The sequence below is a fragment of the Stegostoma tigrinum genome, chromosome 19 (genome assembly GCF_030684315.1).
Source record: "Stegostoma tigrinum isolate sSteTig4 chromosome 19, sSteTig4.hap1, whole genome shotgun sequence".
NCBI classification, from domain to species: Eukaryota; Metazoa; Chordata; class Chondrichthyes; order Orectolobiformes; family Stegostomatidae; genus Stegostoma; species Stegostoma tigrinum.
In genome coordinates, this window is record NC_081372.1 from 31596487 (window position 1) to 31607492 (window position 11006).

Genomic DNA, 11006 nt, shown 5'->3' on the forward strand with positions numbered 1-11006 from the left:
TCTATTGGTGAAATTAATCATTATTTTGCTCACCAGGCTGTGAAACTTGGAAGTCAGGCAACACAAAAGGTACCTTTTTTTTAAATTCCATGTTGTTTCATATTCTACATGACAGTTACAGTCATGATGTGCGGAGATATTTTTGGTGCTAAACTAACAGACTTTGGCAGAACAATCAAATTAATGGAGCTTTGATTTTCGATTTTCGAATCCAAATTAACCATCTTTTCAAATGCAATTAGTACTTATGGCATTGAATACTTGTTAAATAATCTTGTTTTGGTTTGGGACAGAGTGGGGATTAGTGGTGAGGTGTAGTAGAGGGAACCCATGAATTGCTAAAAGGTGCTTGTTCTGTCCTTGTTGCTTTCTTGCTGGATAAAGGTGTGGGGCTACAAGCAGCAGTCAGAGCCGGTAAAGTGTTCATTTTGTACGCATGACAGCTTGTTTACCAGTGACAGTATTTATTCAATGTGTAGCATTGATATTCTTCTTTTATTTTGATCAAAATCACTTTGATTTTGTGTGATTACTCTTTTTTTTTAGGAACTTGCTTTGAGCCATAGGTTTGCCTGCACAAGTAATGCGTGTTTGTTGAGTATTTTAGAATGCATGATTGGAATCTTCAAATTATTGCTGAGCAGGAGTTTATCTCTTCTAGTTAGCTGCCCAGAAATTATCTGGACACCACTAATATTAACATTTTAATGACATCTTGTCTCCATTTAATTTTTCTCTCTTGTCTTAAACTTTCTATATTTTATTTCAACTTCATAATGGTAGGTAGTAGATAACATAAAAGCTGACAGAAGTAAAGTATTGGACCCAATTAGGATTTTGATTTTAAAAATATGTGCTGGAGAAACTTAGCAGATCTGGTAGTATCTGCAGAAAGAGAAACAGAATTAACATTTGAGTCTGGTATGATTGAAGAGAGAGGTTGAAAATGTAATGGGTTTTATTTTGTAGAAAAAGGCCAGGTGTACCAAGTGGAACAACATCATTTTCAACCTCTCTTCAGTTCTGAAGAAGGGTCATCTTGGACTTGAAATGTTAACACTTTCTTTTTCTCCACAGAAGCTGCTCTGCTTCTGCAGCACTTTGGTTTTATTTCAGACCTCCAGAATCCAGAGTGTTTGACTTTTGTTTTACTTATGTCCTTTCTGTCCTGAAGCCAGTGATAGATGTTTTGGGGAGAAATTTGGATCACAGTATTGTTAGCCATACTTAGTGTTGATTTGGATTTTGAGTTGTGGCAGGCTATTTGACCTAGTCAGACATCAGGTCCTTTTCATATCATCACCATGCAGACAAAGCAGCTCAGTCTCTGCATTGCATTTATGTTTGTTGGTAATCCTTTGTGTTTCAAATCCAACTTTATATGCAAGCAGGAAATCTCTCAAACTTGTACAATATAGCCAATAAAACCTTTTTAAAATTAAAATATTTCTGTAAACAAAATCATACTAACATTGTTTTCCAGACACACACACACAATCTTACCTGCCTTTGTGGAAGACCTTTATAGCTTTATTATAGCTTTATTACTGATTTAGATAGAAAGCTTCAAAGGTCATAGAGTCTAAGTAATTGTAAAAGTTAATGGCTTACAAATGTGATTACATACTAGTGCAGAAAATTCTCTTCTACAGTGGAAGTTTAGCTAACTGGTCAACAATTTTTTTCGAAATAAGTTTGGAGGTTATCCAGTAAAATTTTATTTTGGGCCTTGGAGCTATACTTCTGCTTTGGTGGAAATGAAAAACCGTTGGTTATGAATTGGCCATCTTCCATTCACTCCATTTAACATTTTTTTCCAGCAGTGTGTGTGGTTGAATTGCTCCTGTCTGTTTTGCATCCCCATCAAAGTTGAATTAATCTTATTATATTAAAGTTTCTCTGTATTGAAAATGAAACCATAAACATAATGTTGCATGCCCCACTGTGATTTAAAAAATTCTTAAATTAGGCAGCATCTACCTCTTTAATAGTTACTTGGGAGAGACCTTTAGAGTTCGAACTCAGCGTAGACTATATGCCTGACTGAATTTAAAAACAGGACTGTGTCCTGCTTGTGTTTCATGCATCAGATAGAATTCACACAATATTGAAATAGATGTTTGACTGAAGCTTGATTGCTGTGTCATGCGAGCTCGTTTTGTTGACATTGTCCTTGTGTCTTGTCTGCATGTATTGTGGATCAAGCTGAAGCTGAGGCTTATGTATTCTTGAGCTATTTGCTTCCTCTGTGTTTGAAATAAATCTAATTTTAGTACTGATGAACACTTTTCTTGTTTTTAAATAGGCTACAGAGTTAAGTCATACAATTAGTGAGAACGTCATTAAACCTGCTCAAGATAAGGTAATGTAACCCTGCTTGAGGAGCTCAAAATGATTATCGATGTACTAATTTACTTAAAGTTTTACTATTTAAGTTTTGGTCAACTATTTTCCCAATCAAACATTTTGACCTAGTCGGATGTAAGACAATTTGGGCCGGATTTTGCTGCGGTAAGTGTGTAGCTAGTTGGCCCAGATATTTCAACGACGAGTGTGTCACTGGACCAGCATAAGCTGGAGTTGTGCATCAGGGCCATTCAGAATACCTCATGCTGCAACTCCATGAGAATTGCCCAGGAAATTATTTTCCAGTGGGCAGTTCTCCTGCTTCTGGACCCCTCTGAAAGATACCCTAAAATTCAGAGAATTCATAGTGTTTTGATCACTCAAATTTAATTGTTGCACAGAGAATGTTAGAGTATTAAAACCTTCTGTAACTCCTGGGTAACTGTTAAATGGACCTTCCAACTACAGATGGTAATACACTCCTGGTCAGCAAGTGAGAAGTTTAAAAAAATGTTATTTAATTTGCAGTGCCCGAGAAACTGATTTCTGATTATTAAAGTGCTTAGCTAAAATTGTAACTTCTAAATTACTAATCCTGAATATTTGCAATTAGTTTAATTTGTGGCCAATCTGCAAATATCAGTAGCGCCTCATCATTCAGTGCATGGCAGTAGCGAAATTCCAAGTTTTTCACAGCCAGTGCAGTTGCTGTTGCAATGTAGGAAACCAAGCTGCCACTTTGCACACCCAAAGCTATTCCAAACAACAAGATGATAATGACCAGATAATTGCTTTTGTGATGCAGATTTGAGGGTTAAATACTGGCCTGGATACTGAGGATAGCTCTTCTGAACAATAGTATCATGGACACTTTTATATTCAACTGGAGGGGCAGACAGGACCTCAGTGAATTGTCAACCTAAAAGGTATCACCTCCAGAAATGCAATGCTCCCTGAATACAGCACTCTCGATTTTTGTGGTAGCCATGATGTGGAGGTGTTGGACTGAGATGGACAGTCAGGAGTCACATGACACCAGATTTTAGTTCAACGGGTTTATTTGAAATCACAAACTTTCGAAGCACTGCTCCTTTGTCAGGTGAAGTCTTCTCCTCCATCAGTTCCCCACCAAAACCTTGCGATTTCAAATAAACCTGTTGGACTATAACTTTGTCTTGTGACTCCTGACTCGGTTTTTTTTATGCTCGCGCTATGAATGGGATGTGAATCCAAATCCTGCTGATGATCTGAGAGTGCTACTAACTGAGGTGTGGCTGTGAATATTTGTTTTTAATTGTACATCTGTCTTTCACCTGAAATTGATGTGCCATTTACCCATAAACAACAGGGATATCTTTACAGTAAAATCTGACCCACTTTTTCCATTGAAATGGTGCAGATTACCTCTGTTCGTTTTACACTTTATTACTTATTAGCCATAAAGTATTTTTCATTTATTGGTTAAAGTGTTGGATTTTAGAAAATCTTCAAACATTTTGCCCTGATAAACTACTTTACTTCAGAACTTCTTTTGTGAGATTACCTATAATTAGACTTGTTTGTTATTTAAATTAATTAAGCAAGCTGCAAAAAAAAATTGCTTTTAATATCTATGTCTGTGGTGTTTTTGTTTTGGGTGCTTAGTTTTGAGCAATCTTGGCATTTGTATTCTGTGTTTAATTAAATTTTTAAAGCCTTGTTCCATACCACTGGTGCCTGTTTTCCTCCCGTAAGAATACTACCTGAAACTACAAGTAATACTTCTTTCACAAATAATGGACTCGACTTTTCTTTATGCTTGTGTGCCAGTATCTGTTGATTTAATTTTCGATGAATTTGAATAGTTTTGTTGATGCTTAATTGCACAATTCTGTCATTGTATGCCTTTACATTAGAAACAGTCCATTTGACTGGTCATTTGGTGCTGTTTCCAGTTCTTTCAAATCTTTCCTATAATGTGATGTCAGAAATTGTGCACAGTGTTCCAAGTGGCCTAATGGAAATCTTAATGTTCACATTCAACATTTTTTCAGCATTACTACATTCTGTGCCTCTACGTACAACAAAAGCTATATTTTAAATTGGCTTTTGTTTTGCTTTGCCGACTGGGATGTGTGTGTAGACATGACCCTCTTCCATTCCTCTACAATTAAAATCTTGCTAGTTAAAACTTATATTTTTTCCACTTCTGATTCCAAAAGCTAATGCTTTTGACACTTTCTATACTGAACTGTATCTGCTTATTCTGCTTTATATACTGTTCCAGTCTTGATGATGGTTTTCTTCATTTGCCACATCCTCATGTCCACACATTAAAATAAACAATTTTCATTCTGTCTTTGAGTAGGTTTTTAAACACCTACAAAATATACAGGTTAATACTGATCCCAGTAGAATACTGTTCACCATATCTTCTTCATTTCAAAGACCTGTGTTTTATCTTTATCCTTTGCAGTCTACCCTCAAGAATTTCTCTGTTCCTTTGGCCACATTTCCCTTAATTTGATGTGCCATTATCTTTGTCATGAATCTTTTATGTGGTACCTTATGAAATGTTATTGAGGATTGCTTCAAGTGCAAATGGTGTCATAGTATTACTTAGTAAGCTGTCTGTTAAAATTGTTCCAGTGTATAGATAGAAAGCAAGGAAATCACATTGCTGGCTGATATTGGCTGATTACATTAAATATATGTTTGGTGGCCATTCACCTTTTAGTATCAGGTGGCCATGGAAACCAAACCAGATTTTGGGTGGTTTGTGGCTTCTGGAATTGTATATCCCTGGTAACAACTGCCTCCTGGTAGCATTCTTTAAATGGAGAGGTGAAGTAGCTATTTCAGCGTAATATTTGTACTATTGGTAACATCTGATGTAGCTAATAATTTCCTTATTGCTCTTTTTATATAGCAGAATACATTACCTAAAGATTTAATGTGCCTTTCTTTGGAAAGGAAGAATAAGTGTTATTGTTGAGAACATTTTAACTTTCTGTACTCTGCCTGAAGGCACTCACAATTCCATAGCTGATTCTGACTTTCTAACGTCTTTCCCAAATGGTTGTTCTTTTAAGTCTTGCATTCCTGTTGAGACAAATACTGCAAATGAACTGTTCAACTGTGGAAACTGAAGAAAGCCTGATCGTTCATCCTCTCTCTGCCACCATGTCTATATTCATATGTTACGCTTTGAAAGTTTTAAGTGTAACAATTGACAATTAAAGATGTATGTTAGTTTGTCAAAAATGTTCTTCTTTAATAGCAGCTTTATTTTGTCTCCCTCTGGTCTTTAGATATCACTCCACCAGTAACGGGCATTGTTAACTACTAAAACACATGCTTTAAAATATCCTGCTGACTTATGCTACCTTTCCACTTCAGAGCCCATCTATATGGTCAGACATTTGACACTTTTGGTACAATGTCCATTTTTATTTTCTGATGACATCTTGATCATTATTATTTCTTAAAATCTCTAGATAGTTTTATTATATTCTGACATTTATCATCTTCTATAGAAGGTATGGGAAAATGGCTTCTTTTCTGTCTCTCTTTCAACAATAGAGATATTCCAGTCATGTGTTCTGTAAATTGCTGTATAATTTGCAAAACTGCACTTATTTTTAACTGTAGACATTTTTTATATATGCAGGTGAAAGATGGGAAATTTTTAGATGATGTATCCAGTGGTGTGTCGCACATTGCTAATAAGGTATGAAAAGAAATGCAGCTGGTCATGTCTCAAAGCCAGCCTTCATATTCTGTGCAACAGATGCTAGAACAAATTAAAGGCTATATTCTTGGGTGGAGGGGGGAAATGGTACAGTGCCTTACTGGATCAATATAAAAGTAGATTTTATAGGATGGTTAAAAAAAATCACCAAGTTCTCAAAATCACAGCTATCAGTTGGGCTGGGAAACTCACTAACAGAATAGAAACTAAAAAGATTTCATTTGAAACTGTATTAGATTGCCTTTATACCATAATTGTAATCTGGATCTTTACTCGGTTTTGTAAATGTGGACTGAGGCCAACCTAACTCCAAAGTGAAATAAGTTAAGATTTGCACTGTACATTTAAACGTAACTGCTAGGAAAAATTAATTTACATTACAATTTACATCAGAATTGTATGTAAATGCTGTCTTGGCTGCACAGTTGGCAGATATGGAGTCTGGCTTAGCATGGCCAGGCAAACCTTTTTGATTTGGTACTAACTTTGTGTTTTCCTCCTTTTTGCTATCGATGATTTGATGTGGTGAGTGTTGATATGAAAAACTGATTTATTTATTCAAATTACAGAGAGAGCCAGTACATAGCTTTGAAGTTTGGTTTTGAGGAAGAGAGTTATGATTCAAGTTGTAGCTATCCTTAAAAAATGTGTGGTTCTGAAAATATGTTCTTATTTTAGTATTTGATTTTAATATTGTATATTAAATGAAATTTAGATATCCTGTTGATAGCATCAAATACTTAATTCATTAGAATGTTATGTGACCTCCCCAACTTGGTGTGTCAGAAAAGTTTGAGTCTATTTAAATTGGTTCAAGCCTGACTGAGCATCATGTGATAATGTTAACATTAACGTGAGGAACTGTGTTTTCTAGGTTTAAGTGATAGACTAAGGGCAGATCATAAAGCATCAATTTTCTTGTCTTGTGCACATAATTAAACATCGTTTTAGATTTGCTGTGGAAGATGTTTAAGCATTTTTATTAACATTCATAGGTGCAGGGAGCGACTGTTAAAGGATGGCAAGATGTTAGTTCATTCTTTACCAATAAGGATTCTGAAACAGCTGGTGTTGAAAGGTAATGTGCATCTAAACACAACCAAATTTAAATAAAGCCATCACATTTGTAGAACTTGATGGTTTAATTAGTTATTATGTATCCAGAAATAACAAGTATAGTACATTCATAGAATTATGTTTTCTTTAATTCTTTGGACAATTATGCTCCAGATAAAAACTATTAGAACCGTTTTAGTGCATGCCCACAAGTACAGTGCTGTGTCCTTCTACTGAAGATTTGCCCTGCCCATGTACTTATTAACTGACTTGATATTTTGGAGATTCCAATGTATGCAGTATTCTTCGCTCAGAAGTTTTAGGTCTGCCACTGTGATGTTGTGTGCATTTATGATAAAATTGCAGTTTGCAGTGCAGTTTGTGTAAGATTTTCTTAGAACTATTAATAAATTAGCTGTGTGTTCTCCCAGTTGAGGATTTTTTTTAAGAAAAGCATGGAAATTCTTTGCCATTTTGGGGTTATGAGAAAAAGTATTTTATGATTTTTATGTTTACACTGATGCTTCATGTTGTTTGATGTAATCTCAGAGCCTCTCCCACTGCAACTACTGGCTCCATCCCCGGCTCTTTAACATGTCTGTCTCCTCTCCACCTATCTTCTCCTCAATCCATCTTCAATCCACCTCCCCATCTCTCCCTATTTATTTCAGAACCCTCTCCCCCCTTCCCCTTTTCTGATGAAGGGTCTAGGCCCAAAACATCAGCTTTTGTGCTCCTAAGATGCTGCTTGGCCTGCTGTGTTCATCCAGCTCCACACTTTGTTATCCAAGTTTGTAACGGTCCTAAAGTTATTCTGTTCTATTTCTGAGGCAGGGCTATGGGACAGATATGATACCCTCACTGAATCTTTGAACTGTTACAGACCATTATTGGGGTGTTGATTTGCAGCATTTCAAGTGCAATATTACTACTGTGCTAAAATACTCTTCTGCAGGCGATTTCTACCGTGTAAGCCAGTAAACTGAAATTTTAACATTCAGGGTACACAGAGTTACAAGGATTGCTACATTTGAGTTTCAATGGATGCTGAATTCAGTTCTGCCAAGGAACAAGGGCTGATCTTGTTGCAAGGCTTTCAGTAGGTCACAAGACTGTTCATGGATTGCTGAAGAATACCTCAAGTGTCAGCAGTATTTGGAGAGGGAGACTCTTGCAGCTTGCATTACAGAGAAGATCTGCCGTTAAAGTTGTGCTGTTGGGACGATCGTCAATTCTGTGCACCAGAAGCTCAGAAAGCTGTTCCAAGCATACGTAGATGGCTCTGTGCACTTTGGACTCGTGGATGTTCCAGGAGCCGGGGGTCTAATTAAATGTTGGAGTTAGGTGTGAGGTAAATCTTGGAATATTTTTGCAGGGGTCAGTGGGGACAATGGCGAATTCAGCGGCAGTAGTATTGCTGACTTGGTGAAGCTAGCTGTCCATGAAAAGCTGGAGTTGTGCCTGAGAGTAAGTCCTGGAATGCAGTTTCTAAAACCCCAGGGAGTATAGGGTAATTCTCAGGGTAATTCTAATTGAATGCTAGAATGTAAATTGTACATTGTATCACTGTTCAAACTTTTTGTACAGTAATGTTTATCATCTTTTGTTTAAAACTGTGGAATCTTGTGACTTTATACACGTAAGAAGTGATTTGGGATCTGTCAACTTAAAAAGGATTACTGGTCCCAAGCCAGGTCGTAACTTTAAATTCAGTGGTCTCATCTGTCAGCTTAATAGCACGTATACTACCTCACACATACATTGAAAATCTCGTATAAGGCCCAGCATGCATTACAAATTATTTTTCAAAGACCTGATCACTCTGAAGTCTGTTCTATTTTCTATACTACAGCCACCCGGTTGGAGAAAGTTATCAGAACAGTGGACTTGAAGATGGTTTCTGGGAAAATTTTGATCAGGATGACAAATCCAAGATGAAGATGCCATCACATGTTGGTGCTTGGGGATCAGGTGAAAAAAATAATGACACATGGGGCACAGAGAACAACATGAAAAAGCAAGCAAGCCATAGCAATGCCTGGGACAGTTGGGATGATAATTGGGCCGCGGGTGGGGAAAGCAAGAATAAAAAGTCACCGAAGAAAGAAAGTGAAGGAACTGTGGATGATGGATGGGACAATCAAAATTGGTAGCTTGGGAAAGTGCCTCAATTTGAATGGATCTGCATTTCAATTTTCATTTCTTTGCTTCATTGCAGTCATGTCAGTTTCTATTCCTGTCTATAAAGAATCAATGTTTTACAAATCTATTTTGCATTTCAGAGACTAGTTACATGCAGATTTCACCAACAAAAGGAGACTTTACAATGAACCATCAGTATTGTAACCAGAACATTGTCCTTTTGCATACTTTGAGTTCAAATGTACCATTTCCCCACTAAATACATTGACATTTTTCTATTTAAGATGATATAATTTCTCCATTAATTTGCCACAATTTTTGTTTGCACACATAAACATTCATTAGAAATCTGCAGGGTATCAAGGAGAAAAATGTAAAGTTAAATAGTGCAGTGTTTATTTTAGCTCAGGTTTTCTTTTAAAAACACAGCAAACGTAGCATTGACTGCATGTTCTATATTGTGTCTGCCTTCAGCTTTTACGTGCAATTGTACAGGGCAGATGGCACTTGCAAATGCATACTTGGTGTTTTCAGTGCAAATTACAGTTTTTCCCTCAATGATTGAAATAAGATTATAGATGATTAATTTGACTGCTCTATTTCAATCATAATTGTCTGCTAACTCTTCTCCTTCTCCATTTTACATGCCTTGTAAATAACTATATAATCTCAAAGTCGCTCTTACTGGTATTCACAAACAAATACCCGTTATATTTCTTCAACATTGTCATCGGCTATCTTAACAATTAACACTTGTTAACATTAATCGGTTTCCACCACTAAAATAGTAGATGAAAGAATAAATGAGTCTATTAGATATTCATTTGGGACTGAGAGTATTCCATTACCCAAATTTTTTAAAAATTGCTTAATTTTTACTGGTGTTTGGCATCAAACTAGAACAGAAATTTTCTCCAGTCTAAATGTACGACTTGACATAAAGTCTGTTTTATTTGTTTAATGTTCAGAAACTGAGTCCTTCATCAGGTTTAATTTTTCTGAAGTATTAGATTTAGAAGTGCAGTGACATTTGTTGTCTGGTCTGCTGCTGCCTCCAAAACCCACCCCCAAACATTCCAATTGCATATAATGTGGATATAGTATGAATAAGTGATCTTTCAGTATTGGATTTTTTTGATGAAATCTGTGCAATATTTTTCAGCATGAAAGCAAGCTAGTGTATTCTCATCCTGTAGCTTGGGATTATTCAGCTTTTATGCCCTAAAAGCTAACATGGAAGATTGCCGTCATGAATGAACATCTACAAATTCTGTATAGCAACTTGTGTTGCTAATTATTTTGCACCCATTTTTGAGTGTGATTGCTTATTTTTTTGATGTATGACAATAAAGCAGGTGAAAACGGTTGTGTCTTTTTGTTTAATTGCATGGGAAGAGCTATTTACATTCCAGTTTACTTTAAAGCATCATTCTAGAATTGAAACTTTGCACTTTAACATTTTGACAGAATTTCAATAAAAGAGTGAACATCAGGATCGGCTATGATCCCTTGAATGGCAGAGCAGGCTTGAAGGGCCACTCGACCTGCTCCTTTTCCTGTTTCTTATGGTTTGACAAGAGTGATATTCCTTGAGGTCTGATCAACATTTATCTCTCACTCACTATCATCGGAACAGACTTTATGGTCATCGTCATATTGCTATTAGAGGGAGTTTGTGTACGTACTTGATGTAACAGTTCCTATGTTACAGCATTGACTATAGTTCTCCATT

At 36.3% G+C, this 11006-nt stretch overlaps 1 protein-coding gene across 5 annotated transcripts in view; it reads left to right on the forward strand.

The window, feature by feature from the left end:
* The window catches only part of arfgap1 (ADP-ribosylation factor GTPase activating protein 1), a 32571-nt gene extending 21933 nt beyond the window's left edge, over nt 1-10638 (forward strand). Inside the window, exons 9-14 of one of the 5 annotated variants that reach the window (XM_048549745.2) lie at nt 37-69; nt 385-414; nt 2306-2362; nt 5996-6055; nt 7072-7154; nt 8985-10638. In XM_048549745.2, the coding sequence (XP_048405702.1) occupies nt 37-69; nt 385-414; nt 2306-2362; nt 5996-6055; nt 7072-7154; nt 8985-9285 (564 nt within the window). In that variant the 3' untranslated portion in view covers nt 9286-10638. The remainder of the gene's footprint in view (nt 1-36; nt 70-384; nt 415-2305; nt 2363-5995; nt 6056-7071; nt 7155-8984) is intronic. The other 4 variants (XM_048549747.2, XM_048549749.2, XM_048549748.2 and 1 more) reach the window with 4 other exon arrangements.
* The last annotated feature ends 368 nt before the right edge of the window (nt 10639-11006 follow it).